Below are 17,075 nucleotides of genomic sequence, written 5' to 3' on the forward strand. Positions count from 1 at the left end.
TATTTTAACCTTCTTCCCATCCCAGGCTAAGCATCTTCTCCCCGCCTCCCAAGCAACAGACCGACGAGGCTACAATTCAAACGACGGTCTCTTTTCCTACTTTGCACAAAGCGTCCAGCACAGCAGCTTGCTAAAACAGGTAAGTTTTGAAAAATAAGTGATTTTTCCTTGCTTCTGTTTTCCTAAAAAGATTCATTTAACAATTACATAGAAAACTCTAATGCCATATTTTTAAAGACTCTAACATTCCTAAGGTCACAGGCTTTCATTTTATTGGTACCTGCTTGAGCCTCGCTTCCATGTCCCCCAGCAAGGACTTCTTCCAGACATGCTCCCCAGCAAAGGGTATTTCCACCAGCCGCCTCCAGACCTGCAAAACCCACACGAAGTGACAGCTTCTATGACAACTGAACACCACAATGCCATTCTACGAAAAAAGAAAGACTATTACGGTAACACAAAGAGAGCTGGAGCACGAAGACACCTGGGTTCTGGTTCCATCTTTGTCCCTGGTGAGCTGTGTCAGTGCCAAGTCAGGACAAGTCACCTGAGCCTCAGCAAACAAAAGGCCCTGAGCACCAGGTGAGCGTTATCGCCCCTCGGCCGCGTGGCTGGTTTTTGTTCTGAAAGGATTTCCCTGGGTTGTTTTGTTTCGAGAAATGTCAAACTTAAAAAATTTGCAAAAATAGCACAGCGACACCCACACACCTTCAGTTAGATTCCCCGGGTGTCAGCGTTTGACACAACTGCTTTATCTCATTCTCTTTCCTGCTCTCTTCAGACTCCCTCTAAAAATAAGCATTTTCTCCGCCAAACCACTGCAGATATCATGCCACTTGGCCCCTAAATACTTGAGCAGGCATCTCCTAACACCACAGCCCTTGTGCTACACAATCATAGTGCAAATGTCACACTCAAGACTCTAGGAGGGGTCTCTGTCCACATTCCTCCACTTGTTCACTAATGTCCTGACTGTTTGGGTCATGATCCAACCTAGGGGCACACACAGCATTTTATTATCAAGTCTCTTTTCTACAAGAGTTCTCGGCTCTTTTTATTTGTATGTGTGTGTGTGTGTGTGTGTGTGGAAGATTGGCCCTGAGCTAGCATTTGCGCCAACCTGCCTCTATTTTATGCGGGATGCTGCCACAGCGTGGCTTGACGAGCAGTGCTAGGTCCACGCCCAGGATTCAAACCTGCAAATCCCAGGCCACAGAAGTAGAGCGCATGAACTTAACCACTGCGCCAAGGGGCCAGCCCCCTCTTGGCCTTTTCCCTTTCTTTCTTTTATGATGTTGACAACTTGGAGAAGTTCAGGCCAGCCTTCTGTAGACAGTCTCTCTATCTGACTTGTCTCATAATTCTCACCAGAGCAGATTCAGATTAAATGCAATTAGGTTGAGCCACAATGAACATGCACTTTTTGCAAGTCAGGCAGGGTCGAGTAAGAACCTTCCCAGGACTCACTTAGCATCTCAGGGATGCTGCTGTCCCTCAGAGCCTTACACCAGGAGGCTCGTGAGGTCCTTGACACATCGGGGCTGAGGGTCAGGTCTGCCCTTGGCTAAAATCGCTCGGCCAGATTTCTCCACCGTGAAAGTGCTCTTTTCTTCTTCGTGTTAAAATGTAATCTGTGGTGGGGTACTCTGGATGTCTCGTTCCCTACTGATTCCAGCATTCCTGGATGGGTCTTGCCTGAGTCAGTTATCACTACTGTATTACAAGGAGAGTTTTCTATTGCAATTGTTCCTGCTACACTTCTTAATTGGTATTTCACTATAAAAGAAAAAAGAGCTTTCCTTTCTCCTCTCTCCTTTTTTCTGTAAACATATGTGTCAAGTATCAATGACTTATAATCCACTCCTGGTATTACTCATTTTGATTCTCAAATTGCCCCAGATTTGGCTAGTGGGAGCCCCTTCTGTTGCCTTTTTAAAAAACGGAATAATTTCAGATTTATAGAAATATTGCAGAGATGATACTGAGAGTTCCCATATACTGTCAACCAAGTTCCCCCAACATTAACATCTTACATAGCCATGGTACAGTTGTCGAAGCTGAGAAATGAGCATAGATAGAGTGCCATGGGCTCAAAAACAGACTTTATGGCTCTAACCTAGGACACCGCATTGCATTTAGTCCTGCTTCCTTGTGACATGTCACCGTTTGTCTTCGAGCACTTCCTTACTTTCTGGTACTACAAGATGTCTCAGGCTGGCCTGGCACTTTCCCTGCACCACCTTTGGAATCAGCCATTCCTTCCAGAAGCACAGGCTTCTTTCCACAGGGAATGGTGTTTAGAAGCCAGGACGGGGGCTCTCGGTGTGCTCAGGGACCTGGGCGTCACTATTTCCAAGCCCTTTCAGTGGACAGGGCTGGGGACCGTTGTTGTTGCTTTTGACATCATGAGTCCACACGGACGCCTCCAGCTCCTTCCAATTGGTTCCTCTCTTGTCTCTTGCACACGTCCCTTCTCCACAGTGAGAAAGAACCCTGGCCGCCCCCCGCACCATCCCTGGTTGATCCGTGCAGCCTCACAGCGTTCACACGACAGCTCCACAGTGATACAGCCACTCCACCACCACCGGCCACCATTCTAAACAGAGTTCAGGATTTACGTGCGTTTTCTGTGTTTTCACCTTAGACTCTGTCCCTCTGAGTGAGTGGTGGGTTCTGTACTCCAGGTTTTGGATCAAGGATCTTTTCCCCTCTGTGTGCACAGTTGACGGGTATGCCACACAGGGAGGGTCGTCTGCCCCTGCTCCTGCCCCTGCAGTTTCGGCTATGCAGTTTTATGACTATCCCATTCAAGACTCCCCAGCAGACAACAGCCCACTGAAATCTGGCTAAATGAGGGAAGAGGGCCGTCTGGCTGGGTGAACGGCTCGCTTTCTAGAACGGCATCCTGGCATATAGCTAACAGTCTTTAGGAACCTGGGCAGGTTCACCCACTCTGCTCTGGGGTTGGCTGGAGCCCTGAGGGCCAGCCTGTTCTCCAGGGCTGGGCTGCCTGAGCTTGGGCCCACGTCCTCTGCTCTCTCTCCAGCTCTCTACGCCTTGGTCAGTTCCTTTGCAGGACAAGGATAACAGCAGCACCTGCCTCGGAGCAGACGCTCAGTTACACTTTTACTATTATTATTACCATCTGACAATTATTTCTGCATTTAACTTAGAATCATTCTCTCACGTCAGTGGACCAACCACCGTCCTTAACTCATACTTAATGCTTGGGGGACGTTACCATTTGGAATCTCAAAATAATATTTAATAATTCAACTTTGTTTTGGGGAGATTTAAGCCTGTTAGTCTGAAACTTCACACAGCAATTAGAGAAGGCTTCTCTAATCATTTAATTAAAAGTCACAAGTGGAAATTTGCAACTTTCTATATTTTTTGTGCATATTCTAGTCTATTCGATGTGAGGGATCTGTCTGTGCAGCAATTTCCTATCTTAATGGAAAATGGGCACTGACATAGAGGCTTGGGTCTGGTTAGGAGGCCGAGAAAAGTCTGGAAATTAATTGTGAGCCACAGACACTGGTTATACGGCCCTAGGTTGATGAAGGAAGGAAAAACCACAGGTTGGTGTACGATGTGAGTATGGAACCAGCCACTTATCACACACGCATCACTGTCACCAGAACGGGGCCGCCTCTAACAAGTACCAGCCTTTGTCTGCCAATGACTTCTCTCCAGAATTCTCCTGAGTGGCAATCGCCTCTCTGGTTTTCGAGGCAACAAGAAGGGAGACAGACTTTGCTGTACAGAAAATGGATGTGCAGGCAGACCTCCAGGACAGAACCCAGTCCACGAAGCCAGAGGTGTTGCATCCCACATCTACAGGACGTACGGAAATCTCATGCCAAGGGGAACGATCACTCCCAACACCCAGGAAGCTCAAGAAGTGAAACCATCACAATTTCCAGGATGTAGGAAGAAAACATAAGGCATTAAAATGAAAAACGGGAGCAGACAGAAAGCTCCCGCAGCCTTTGGCTCCCTCCCCAGCCATCACACGGGAACTCCATGATGGCTGTTTCCTGATTCCCTCAGCAGTTCACACCCAAGGAGTCACCCCGAACCCCATGGACCAAATCCAACAGTGTCTCCTTAGTCCTCACTCTCCCCTCTTCCGTAGCACTCAATTCTACTTTACACCTCTCTTTCTGGAAACCCTCCCCGTCTCCCAACCTTTTTGGGATGGATTTCTCTTTTCCTCACATTCAGACGCCATTCTGTCTACATTCCCTTCCAAGCAGCTCTTCTTTCGTCTTTTTCTTCCATTTCCAATGTCATAAACCCAACTCGTAACTTTGGCACAGAAACAGACACCAAACGCCCCTGCCTGCAAGCCACTGCGTCAGGAGGAAACTCCCCACAGGGTCTGCAGTCACCACGCTGCAGCCTGGCTCTCGGCGTGGGGACCACCGCCTGCCCCGCCAGGGTGCCCGGCCAGCGGCCTGACGAGCACTTGCTTCCAGGTCTCGTGGGAGAAGCAGCAGCAGCCCATTCCACAGACGAAGAAGCGAGGCTCCAGCAAAGATGGCACAGGGGCCGGTTACCCAGCTGTGGCCCCGCCCTGGAGCCGCGGAGGGGACCCATCCCATAGCAGCCCTGCTTGGACACCTTCGCAGGTTCCCTGCTCTCAGTGAGGCTTACCTTGATTTCCTCTGCATAAGCGAAACTGACAATGCCAGGGGAAAAACATGAGTACTGGAACATGTTCTTTTTAAAAATTCTCTGAAGCCAGTTTCTAGTAGCAGTGAGAGTGCTCTGGAAGACTGTTTCTACTGAATTCTTCTTTCCAGTTTCTTGTTCCTGCCCTTTTGCTGACTCCTGTGACGGCATGAGAAAGAGAGAGAGAGAGTGAGCGGAACCATCCTCACACCGTGGACTCAAAGGCGTGGGGCAGGACACTGCTTTCCCTTCCCCACGTTCATGCTCAGTAAGTAACGACATTTAAGTTACACAGACACGTTCAAACACAGTGGCCTTGCCAGAAGCCTACACTGTCAAATTCCCCAGAACTTTTCGGGTCCACCCTGAGTGGGTGATCTGGGGAAAGTCAGCAGAGAAGGAAGGGCATTGACCGGGCCCCGGGCAACAAGAGCTCCACCTTGCTGATGAGCAGGCTTCATGGGCTCTGATTGGAGGAAACGCCGGCACTTCCTCCAGATTGGATGAGAAAGGATGTACTCCAACGGCACAGAGCTTCCAGTAGCTCAGAGAACCCCAAACTGGCATGCAAACCCCTGCTTCTTAGCAACATAAGCAGCCCGTCTGTTAGCCCAAAGGTGAACCCGTGCCCCCTCCCACGGAGGCTTCCTCTCCGTGAGCCTTCTCCCTTCATTCCCTTTCCCCAGTATCCCTTTTCCTGGGGTCAAGGGCTCTAGTGATGCCTGCCCCCGCCCCCCTTCCTCTCTCCCTCCTTCCTTCTTTCCTCACCAGAAGCCCATTTACCATGAAGCGGATACAGCCCAGGCACCAGGCCACCCGCTTATACAGAGGCCTCTCCCAATGCCCTGGGAGGGGCCCTCCCAGTTCTGAACGAGTGTGTGTTCTTTTTCTTCAACAGAGCCCCACAAATTACATGTGAGGACCCACAAAAACTGGCTCTGTTGGTGTCACTCCCTCCAAGCCTAGGGAGATGTGGTGGCAGAAGCCGCTCTTGCCGGAAGAAGCTGACGCTCAGTGGGAGAGACCAACAGGCCGCAGATGGACAGACAGGCAAGCACACGATCGCTACCCCGGGTGAGTGTCAAGGCGGAAAAGTACAAGGTGTCCTCAGGGTACACAAGGGGGCCGCGGGTGGGAGGGCGCTCAGCTCTGAAAGACGAGGAGAGCGCAGCATGGTCTGTGAGGGGTGGGCTGAGGGGCACGTGCGGCCAGAGCACAGTGCACAGGGCCACAGGGTGGCAACAGGTCTCAGATGAGAACTGGACATGGTGACTCTTGCTTAGACTCCCTGAATGGCACAACACTTCCTAGAACAATGGAGACCCTTCAGCATGGTGTGCATGCCCTCTGCGATCTGGCCATGCCTGGACCTCAGCTTCACCTCCCGCCACACTCCATCACCTGCAGGCCCTCCGGAACGGCGAGCTGCCCCCTCCTCCGTTCTGCACGGGCTCTTCTCTCGTGGCGTGGGAACGCCAGCCGTTAACCCACCGTGCTGCAGCCTGGCACTCACCAGCCGGTCCCCCTCTGAGTCCTAGTGGCCAAGGCTCTTCTCTTTCTCATCCTGGTGTCCCCTGACTGGACTCAGGGCTGGGCAGAGATGGGCTATGAAGGAACAACCCCTAGCCTGAAATCTGCTCTAGAACCTTCACCTTTGCCCCATTTTTCTCCATTTGGCGTCTTTCAATTCTATTAACCCTTTAGATCATCATCCAAGAAAAAGCTTTTTAAAAACTCATCATATACTTTTGTTTCACTTTAGTTTTGCAAAGCTTTTCAATTTTTGGCACAGGTAGAGTATTTTGACCACACTGTGGATGATACTAATCTGAGATCCCAACCAACATTGAAGATAGTTATTTCTGCAGGAAAATATACCCTAAATAACTGACAAATTTCTTTTATACAGTTTTTTTGGAAGTTGGCACCTGCCTATGATGGTTCAAATACCCACTTCAGGAGAGAGCAACCATCTGACCAATAATACTTATTTTAAAATCTGTCTGTGGCATTTTAAAGAAGAAAATCTAAAAGGAATACAGCTGAAACATATGCTTAATTATTTTCTATCACTAACATCACAGTTCTGACTGGTACTAAGGTAACAAGTAAATGATCAGTCTAACCATAAAATCTGGTATCCCCTTCAAATTGAAGCTCATAAACTCAAGTGGGTGAACACAACACAACGATGAGAAAGAATGAACTACGGACACATGCGGCGACACAGATGAATCTCAGAGACATAACGCTGAGTGAAGAAAGTGACACAAAAAGGATAAAGTTCAAAGACAGGTGGAACCAACGGCCGGCGGCAGAAATCTGAAGAGTGGTTTCCTCGGGGAGATGCAGGGAGGGAGACGGACGCAGCCCTGGATTCTCCTAAGGCTTGAGGCACAAGGTGCCACAAGGGTGCGCACCTCTGTGGAAAGGCACTGAGGTGTGGCCTTAGGGGGTGTGGGCTCTGCTACTGGATTTAAGTTACAGTGCCCAGCAAGAAAGCCCAAGTGGGAAAGACCCCGCAGGACATGCATTTTGGGGGTGCCTCGTCTGACATGGCGGCCACCTGCACTGCGGTATAGTTTCCCCAGCCATTTGATAATCTATATGTCAACTCCTGCACCGCTCCCCTCCTCCTTCCTTCCCCTCTCGAAGGTAAACCCTGTGAGGACAAGGGTGCAGACTCTCACTCACCGAAATTTCCTCGATGCACAGAACAGAACCCGGCATCGAGCAGTTACCCAACAATCATCTGATGATGGAGTCAGCCGCTCTGTGTCATTCCAGCAACGCTACAATTAGCCTGTCTCCTTTTTGAATTGAGGCCACTTGAAATTCCACACCTATCCTGGGTACGACATCCCAGGTATGTGTTCCACTTACCACTAGAGGTTTAAGTATAATAATTCTGCAAACAATCTCAGCAGATAAGGCAGGCATCTCATAAAACTTTTCGTCTTTTGTGATTCTGCAGATAGTTTCATGGAGTTTCAGGCACACAGTCAAGTAGGACTGTATCAAAGGCTCCTCAAGAATCCTACCCCGCAAAGAGTCAAGAGAAATTATCGAAGTCATTTAGGAGAAATGAGAACACAGTACCCAGCGTCCAGATGAGTTCTTTCCCTTTACAACACCTACAGGTGGGGTATTTATTTGATCCCATATAGGTTAACATCCAGAAAATGTCAACCGGCCTCAAACTTACGACAAAGATAAAAAGTAAACAAAGTCCTTTCGGTTTGCCTCCGTGGTCTGAACGGTTTTAACAAAAGCAAGTTAAACTATTCCCACGTGTATCCCCTTATTTGAAAAAATCTAGGGATTAAAGTACTGAAGGTTGAAATACTGTATAAATCTGAAAAAAGTTCAGAAAGATACAGGGAGAGAGCAAGAGAAAGAAATGCTAGAAGAACCCGTAGTGTGCCTGGAATCTCTTCCAGCTCCGTGTGGACCAGGTTTCGTGTTTACTGACCGGCACATGGCCACGGCTGAGTTAGTGAGTTGATCAGAGCGGGGCTTAGCAGGCAGCACGAGGAATGAATCGGGGGTTGAATCTGTCGTGCACAGTTAGGGGAGGGCCCTGAAGTCACAGGTGCCTGATGTGAGTGGACATCTGACACCCCGCCCCCATCCTGAACACCCCAAGGGGGCAGGTAGGGTGACACTGGGAGTGCCGCAGGAATCTCAGAACATACGTGTCCCCAAGGGTACATTTCTACTGTGCCGCACTCTGTATACCGTCCCTTCAGGGTGTCAGAGGTCACACAACTTTGCAGAAGCAAATGATTTAGGATAATTATGTAAAGCTACCCTTGATTTCTATTTTCAACTGGCCTGAGTTGCAAAAAACATAGAAAGACTGAATGTTAAAGGAATGCAGGACACAAGGATGGATATGTAATATGATGATCATTTAAAAGTGAATGAAAAAAATGCATAAGAAAAAAGACCAGATGGAAATAAAGCAAAATCTCGGCAGCTGCTTTCTATTATTTTCCCTTTTTTAAAAAAAATAGGATGATCACATTAATACCTTGGAAAAAAGTAGTGGGATATATATTGATTTATGACCCTGTGATTATGACAGTAAATATGGGACACGGTCAATCAACAGGGGAGTGACTACATGCAAGAGGGGGCCACACTTGCTTTTCTACTCACTTGTCCTGATAAATATCCAGGAGGTGCAACAGCATTTTAAACGTTTTCTCAACATCCTAGGGTGGTGACAAAAAGAAAAACAGAAAGGAAGATTTAATCATGATGCGACTGTCTTTGCGAAAACAGAACTGAAAAGCATCCAACATAAATAAGGCACAACCAATTCTTTCTTTTCCATAAACAAGTGCTCAACGACTTATCTTACATCTGCCACAGATAAAATTCAGGATATAAAATTATACCACTTTCTCCACCCCAAAAAATGGGAAAGGAAAGACAGCAAATGAAGTGTAGCAGCACTCACAATAACTTCTAAGCCTGCCTTGACAATCACAGAGAAGGAAAGGTTATCATTTATCGAAACAGAGGAAACTCAAGTAAATCAACCCTTTAGCCCTAAGAAACAGTGCCTCTCCCGGTTCTCCTGATCGAAGTGCTTCATCCTGTCATGCTCTCAGAAAAGAAGAGTTCACAAGCTCTGAATGCTTCGTTTTTGATCTGCTTTTGCTAAGCAAGGACCCAACAGCCTATTCCAGACGACAAACCTCCAGGTTTCTGTGGGAGATCTCGCTAAGTCCTCGAACCCGGTAGTAAGTGCCTACAAGACAGTCCAGGACACGAGGAGGAAAGCGACTCAGGTAGTCAGTGACGTCTTCCATATAGTGAACCAGGTCACTCAGAGGGAGCAAGCTGAACCAGGATCGGAACAGACACTCATCGACGTTCAGCAGATGCTGTCTCCTCTCCATGAGCTGAAGCAGCTCTTTCCTGTTGACGAGAAAATAGGAACAGAAAAAGGGCAGCAGTGACATCAGTAAAACAGACTAAGATAAGCAAAATTCTGTCAGAAGAGGTCTAGAAAGTTCAGATTTTTTTAAATAATTTAACTGCTAAGTAGAGAATCAAATGAAAAGTAAACAATAACATATTAAGAATTCACCAACAAGGATGAACCTTGAGGGCATTACGCTCAGTGAAATAATTCAGTCACAGAGGGACAAATACTGTGTGACTCCACTTATACGAGGTCCCTAGAGTGGTCAGACACATAGAGATAGAAAGTAGGATGGTGGGTCCCAAGGATGGGGGAAGCGGGGACGTGGAGCTGTTGTCACATGGGGACAGAGTTTCAGTTTTACAAGATGAAGAGTTCTGGACGGATGGTGGTGATGGCTGCACAATCATGTGAATGTGCCTAATGACAGCGAACTGTCCACCTAAAAATGACTAAAACGGTAAATTGTATGTCATGTATATTTTACCACGATAAAAGAATTCATTAAGAATTAAGCATTTTGGCAGCTTTATTGAGATATAATTGGCACATAACACTGTGTAAGTTTAAGGTGTCCCATGTGTTGATTCGATACTTACACTGCAAGATGACTATCATCAGAGGGCGCTCACACCTGCATCACATCACGTCAATATCATTTCTTTTTTGTGGTGAGAACATTTAAGACCTACTCTTTTTTTTTTTTTTTGAGGAAGATTAGCCCTGAGCTAACTACTGCCAGTCCTCATCTTTCTGCTGAGGAAGACTGGCCCTGAGCTAACATCCGTGTCCATCTTCCTCTACTTTATATGCAGGACGCCTGCCACAGCATGGCTTGCCAAGCGGTGCCATGTCCGCACCCGGGACCCGAACCAGCGAACCTCAGGCCGCAGAGAAGAGGAATGTGCGCACTTAACCACTGCGCCACCGGGCCGGCCCCAAGACCTACTCTTTTAGTAACTTTCGAACATATAATTCAGTATTAATAACTATAGCCACCATGCTCTACATTAGCTCCTCAGAACTTACTCATCTTTTAACTGGAAGTTTGTGCCTTCTGACCAACAGCTCCTCTTTTCCCCTCCCCCCAGCCCTGGTAATTACCACTCTACTCTCTGTTTCTATGAGTTTCACTTTTTTAGATTCCACATATAAGTGAGATCAGATCATGGGTGTCTGTCTTTCTCCATCTGACTTATCTCCTTTAGCGTAATGCCCTCAAGGTCCACCCATGTTGATGAACATGGCAGGCTTCCCTCTTTCTCATGGCCGAGTAACATTCCATTGACAATCCACCACGTCTTCTTTATCCATTCATCCGCTGAAGGACACTTAGGTTGCTTCCACGTCTTGGCTACTGTGAAGAACGGTGCAACGAACATGGCAGCACAGATGTCTCTTCGAGATGGTGATTTCATTGCTTGGGATACCTACCCAGAGGTGGGATTGCTGGCTCATATGGTAGCTTTCTTTTTAACTTTTTAAGGAAACTTCACACTGTTTTCCATAGTGGGTACAATAATTAAAGAATTAAGCATTTTGATGAGTGAATCAGTGAGTGCCCTGGATCGAACAGTCCAGGTGAGCCCAGGGAAGACCTTGAAGTTATGCTGACTCTGTAACATTGGATTGGAAGATAAACAAAGCAGGTGCCACAGAAGCGACAGAGGCTACGAAGAACATACTGACAAAGTTTACGAATGCACTCGAGGCCACCTTTGCCTGAAACGCAGAATCTTTAGGGCCAAGGCTAGCGTGCGCCATTGTCCAGTGTCAACAGCCAAATTTCCTCCAGACAGTCTGTACACCCCAAGGGCATTTAAAATATATATAATTATACAAATAATCTTAATTTGGCTTTAATTTCAAAAGGTTTTGATAACAGTGAAGAAGCAATAACTTAATTTAGCTTACCATCTGAATCCCTAAAAACCCACAGGCTAGATCCTACTGGACTGGGGGGCGGGGTGGGGGCAGACGGGACTGGAAAGAGTTTCTTGGACAAAAGACGAAGTAAGTGGCGGACGTTATCTGTGCTTGGGGATGGGTGGTAGTATTCACCTTTTTGTATTTAATTCGTATTTATTTTTTACTTCATTTTGACTGAATTTTTGTGCTTAAATTTGATTTACCATTTTTCTTTTATGGATTGTGTTTTCCGTGTTTTCTCTAAGAAAGCTTTGCTCACCTCAAGACTGGTGTGTCATGCCCTCAAGATTTGCACGTACAATGTGCAAAGCCTTCCACCTGACGTTCTAGTTCCAGGCATTTATCTCAAGGAAATAATTGGACAGGGGAATGACAAGGATGCTCGCCAAAGCACGCTTACAAAGCGAAAGTGCAGAAACAATCCACATGCCTGTAATTGGCTAAATAAAGACAAATTATAATGACTAAGTAGTTATTATAATAACAATGTAGGTGTATATTTACTGACAAGAAGCTGTTCACAAAATGCAGTGAAGTGAAAAAAGCAGGTTGGAAAACAATAAATAACCTATCATGAGTTGCTGTTTTTCAAGCACATACAGCACCCGCAAACCTACATTTGGACAAAACCCTGGACACAGGCACGCCTGAGTGTTAACAACAATGATTATCTCTGGGATTGCAGGCCATTTTGTGTTCTTTCTATTTCTTCTATGTTTAAAATTTCTTAAAGACATAATTTGAAAAGAAGTGACCTATTACTTCTGTCCCCAGAAGCAGGAATGCGTCCTCCGTGACAGTCCACACGGAGGCACAGCTATTACTCCAAGATTCCCATATGGAAGTGCGGCTCCGTAACTTACCGATCTGGTCTTTTTTCCCGAAACTCTGAGAAGGAAATTCCCTCGAGGGCCGCCCAGGTGTCCTCGGGCTGAATGGTGGCGTCCTTTCCTCGAGGCGCCAGCTCCATGCAGTGGTGCAGCACAGGCAGCGTGCACACCCAGAGGCTGAGGTCTCTGCTCACGCACCTTCGGCACAGGTTTACCAAGTGCGTTCGCCAGCTGGAAACGGAACAGAGATCCCACAGTGAGCCGAGGTCGGCCAGCGTCAGACTCACTCTCTGCTCTGACATCCCTTTTGAGTGACTAGACATGAGAAATGTGGTCGAGTGGGAGATGGGGGCACCCTCGATACCCCCACCCCCAAAGCATGAGGCACTGACTAGTCCTCACTAGAGCCCCGCAGTAAACTGCCTAGGAAGATGTTTGCACCCTCTTTGTCAGCTGAGGACACCGAGCTTCCGGGAGGCTCAGTAACTTACGCAGAGTCCCCCGTGCCAGAGCCGGGAGTGAGCCCAGGCCACCTGGCAACAGTAAATTGAAACAGAAAGCAAACTTTCCAATGTAAGGGCAGAGCCTATAAGCAATATGTGGCACCCTCCCTACTATCACAAAGTATCGATGCTTTAAATACTTTGAAACATTTGTACGAACTTTGTGCATTTACCACCATTCCAACTCTCTTTAAAAAGGTACAGTGTTTAGCTAGGTGTTTGAAATTTGTAAAACCAAGAGGCAGACGTCCTAATAAGACCCGTGTCAAGGAAGGCTACCTAATATTATCCTCCAGTTCAGCGCAGACAGCTGCAGAAAATGCTGCAGAAAGACCCCGGGATGCTCAGGGGCGCTGAGTGGGTGCCCCTCACACAGGAACACGTGAGCGCCCTCAGGACACGCCATCGCCTTCACACCACCAACGCTCCCTGGCCCAGCACAGTGACACCCGTGTCTCCTGAATTGAACCCCGAGTCAGCAAAGGCCGCGGGGAGAGCACCCACGTGGCTTCCGCAGATGCCCTGGAGTGGGACGCCGACAGTCAGTCATCATCCCATAATCCCCCAAAATACACACACGTGGGGCGAGTCGGATAGACCATGAAGCTTCTCAAAAGCAGGGTAGTCAATAGACTATTTAATAAAATTTAAAATAATGTATATGCTAGGAAAAAGGCTGGAGGGATAACATGGAAATGACAGCAGTTGAGTGGTATAGTTATGGGTAGTTTTTATTTCTTATATGTTTTCATCCATTCTATGACAAGCACTGATTTTTTTTTTTTTTTAAGGATTGGCACCTGGGCTGCCAATCTTTTTTTTTTTTCTGCTTTATCTCCCCAAACCCCCCCCGTACACAGTTCTATATGTTAGTTGCATGTCCTTCTCGTTGTGGGATGTGGGACGCCGCCTCAACGTGGCCTGACGAGCGGTGCCATGTCCACGCCCAGGATCCGAACCCTGGGCCGCCGCAGCGGAGCGTGCGAACTTAACCACTGGGCCACGGAGCCGGCCCCGACAAGCGCTTATTTTTATGATCAGATAAAATCATTAGAAATAGCTATAAAATCTTTTCTCACACACACACACACACACAGATACCTCTGAGACGTTCCAAAGATGTAGTTTAGGTCGTTGCGAAGGGCATCTGGTGAATTGGCATTGGAGCAAAGGAGGTTACACAGAGAGGCCAGGTCATCTTCCAATAATGGCAGGTTAAATTTTTCCACAGAGAAAAGGACAATTAGGCCCATTCTCAAGTTATTCCTCACTGGGCAGTCTTTAGGCAGAGGGGCCTCTCTGCTTTCCAGAAATGGTGCCATTCGTCTTTTCAAATCCTCCCACAGGTCTCTCTGCACCTGATCCCAGGAGAGAAGGAGGACACGAGAACCATGGAGTTGAATCCATCAGAAGCGTTAAGTGCTGCCCCATGTCTGGCTGCCCTTAGTTCCATGTCAGCTGGGCAGGGAGCCAATGCCCCAAGGGGCAGGCAGAGTTCTGTGGAGGGGTCATCCCACCATCCCACCACCCACTAAACCCCGGGCATCCCCCTCTCCCCGGGCCTGGCTGCCCTGGGTCTTTGGGAGCTGCCGCCAATGGTGCAGTCCAGAAACTTGGCATGGTGGAGGAGCTCTCAGGTGGAGACCTTTGAAGCTTACAGGAGTTCAACTGTCATCTCAGAAGTGGCCTCAGGTCTGTCTCAAAAGCACCAGAGTCACACCACAATGAGGGTGGAGATGCAATGAAGGATGGTTCCACCCCTCCGGCCCAGAGGCCAGTTCAAGAGGTGGGGCCAGTGATGGCAGTGGGGCCAGGTGAGGAGGTGGGACCAGTGGTGGGGGTGAGGCCAGGTGAGGAGGTGGGACCAGTGAGAGGAGTATGAAGCAAATGGAGAGGACAGAGAATCCCCCAGAGGCGGTGCCAGGAGCAAAGGGAGGGAAAGATCTACCTGCCCCCATCTGCACCCTGGCCCACTGAGTGTAGGGTGCAGGCTCATTGGCCACTAGGAGGTGGAGTGATGCTGACTGCCCAGAAGGTAGAGAAGGGAGCTGCTGGTGACACCCCTGAAACCTAATACCTCCTTCTCTGTGTACTGCAGAGTGGTCCACGGCTGTGCCCGTCCTTCATAGATCATGGGCACATGAACCACAGAATAAAACTGCTGAAACTGGTTGAAAAAGTTCTTTAAATTGATGGCATTCCAGGTCTGGAGGATGCTGAAGATGCTGTCCAGCATGACTCTGGCAGCGATCTTCTTCCCTCTCACCAAGTCTTTGCGTGTACCATCTGTGAAGTGGTCCCGGAGTTTCTGAAGACTCCCAGGGGGCTTCATACAAATTATATCATCGTACTGATGCCAGTCTAAGGGTGAAAGAAAGGACAATACTGTACTCAGGACCATCAAAACCCACTAGATCGGGACGCTCAACCCTGGAAGGCTGATGTTGCCTGGCAGAAACACAGAAGGAATGAGCCATGAGCCAAAGGAAGGGAAGCAAGAAAGGAAAACCACAGGTGCGTGGTGAACAGAAGGCCACCAGCACTCACTCCACACAAATGCCCGTCCGTGGAGACACACCTCGGGGCCTGGCCCCCATGGAGAGCATGGCTGTCTTTAGGACGGGTCTCCTAGACATCCCACAATGGTCAGAGTGAGACCCAACTTCACATGGGTTCGGCCAGCCTGAAATATTTGGAACATGTCTTTGTAAATGATCACACGGCCGTGTATCACTTGCCAGCAACCGAGCAGCGTGTTGGTGAGGTACTCAGTGCAAGCACCCGTTTCCTCCATACTAGGAGCCATGACACCCACTCCATGACGGACAGAGCAGGTCACGCTACAGACAAGACAGAGCTCCCGTGACCATCTCTTCGGACAAGACTAGATCGGCATGAACTCTCATCTGATAAGGGAGTGATGTCAAGCTTGGGCCAACACAGGGCAAGGGCTGAATCCCTGCCTGCTCTGACTAGTCACCGACAGTACACACGCAGACCTAGAAAACCCGATAGACTCAACTGTAAAATAATGAGAAGACAAAGATGTCACTAAGACGCCAGAGGCAACGGGGATGCATAGAAAGAGCCGGGACACCAGAAAGTGGAAGTCCCCAAGCGCGCCTCCTGTTCCTTGTCGCGGGCATGTTGCACATCCTGTTGTCTACTCGAAGCCCCACTCACCCGACTCTGCCCCATCCCTGCCTGGCGACAGCTTGGAATTTCTGTTTAGATCTCAACTCGGGCATCATTTCCTGTGGAAGGTTTTCCTGCTCTCTGTGTCCTGCCTACTGTGGCCTGGGACAGGGCCGTGTTGTGCATGTGGAGGGAGCATCAACCGGGCTCCTGGGCAGGGGATACCCTCAACACCAGGAAGGCAGGCCAGGGAGGGCCATTAAAGATCTGGGTTCCTCAGAATCTCCTAGAAGAATAGAAATGAAATGTTTAAGTTCCAAACCACTAGAGAAAAGAGAGAAAGAAAATCCAAAAGTCAGAAAAAGCACAAAAAAGAAAGAGTAAACAGAGAAGACACAGTAAGATGGCCAAGCTGGTGCTCACATCCAAATGCACCCATTGAAGATGATCGGATTGAATGACAAACATGCGATAAAACAAACCAACAAAAGTCCCACGAAACAGAGATGTGGCGGCGAGGGATGAACCCGAGAGAAAACAGCAGAGTCAGGAGGAAAGCAGAGAGGGAGAAGGGTGGGCGGGGAAGGCACACAAGAGCAGAGCACACGCAGCAGAATCCATTTCAGGTGGAACACAGCACGAGGCAGAAAGCATTCAGAGGGACAGAGCACTGGCTATTGCTGGTTCTGCACCCAGCATGCATTTCTGCTGTCTCTGCCCACCCTGAGTCATGGGGCTGGAGCCCGGGACCCCCTTTCTGCGGCCTTGCCACTGTGGCTCATGTTCTGCCAACGAGAGGGGCTGACAGGAGGCTCAGAAGGACGAAGCAGGGGGGAGCCATCCCTCTCTCTCTCTCTCTGTTTTTGGGAATAACGAAATCTACGTTTATTTAATTTAACATAGAAAAACACTACCCCACCAAGTGGAGCGAAGCACAAATTTCTCAATCAACAAAATTCCAGCACCTCCTAGACACTCCTCCCAAGTCACCTGCAGTGATGTCAGTGGCCCAGCACCGCCCCACGTGGGCTCAGGCAGTCACCTCCGAGACACCTAGAAAGCCAG

General features: G+C 48.5%; 1 protein-coding gene across 11 annotated transcripts in view; it reads right to left on the reverse strand.

Moving 5' to 3' along the window:
• The window catches only part of RNF213 (ring finger protein 213), a 115,260-nt gene that overhangs the window by 67,625 nt on the left and 30,560 nt on the right, over positions 1 to 17,075 (reverse strand). For all 11 annotated transcript variants that reach the window (XR_011422749.1, XM_070225819.1, XM_023651845.2 and 8 more), the window contains 8 exons: positions 14,953 to 15,236; positions 13,977 to 14,233; positions 12,406 to 12,603; positions 9,384 to 9,606; positions 8,839 to 8,894; positions 7,561 to 7,714; positions 4,660 to 4,836; positions 281 to 370 (listed from right to left, as the gene is read on the reverse strand). Coding sequence is in view for 10 of the 11 variants with exons in the window: in XM_070225819.1 (XP_070081920.1) it covers positions 281 to 370; positions 4,660 to 4,836; positions 7,561 to 7,714; positions 8,839 to 8,894; positions 9,384 to 9,606; positions 12,406 to 12,603; positions 13,977 to 14,233; positions 14,953 to 15,236 (1,439 nt within the window). In the remaining variant the exon portion in view is untranslated. The remainder of the gene's footprint in view (positions 1 to 280; positions 371 to 4,659; positions 4,837 to 7,560; positions 7,715 to 8,838; positions 8,895 to 9,383; positions 9,607 to 12,405; positions 12,604 to 13,976; positions 14,234 to 14,952; positions 15,237 to 17,075) is intronic.

Source organism: Equus caballus, chromosome 11, assembly GCF_041296265.1.
Source record: "Equus caballus isolate H_3958 breed thoroughbred chromosome 11, TB-T2T, whole genome shotgun sequence".
In the NCBI taxonomy this organism is placed as follows: domain Eukaryota; kingdom Metazoa; phylum Chordata; class Mammalia; order Perissodactyla; family Equidae; genus Equus; species Equus caballus.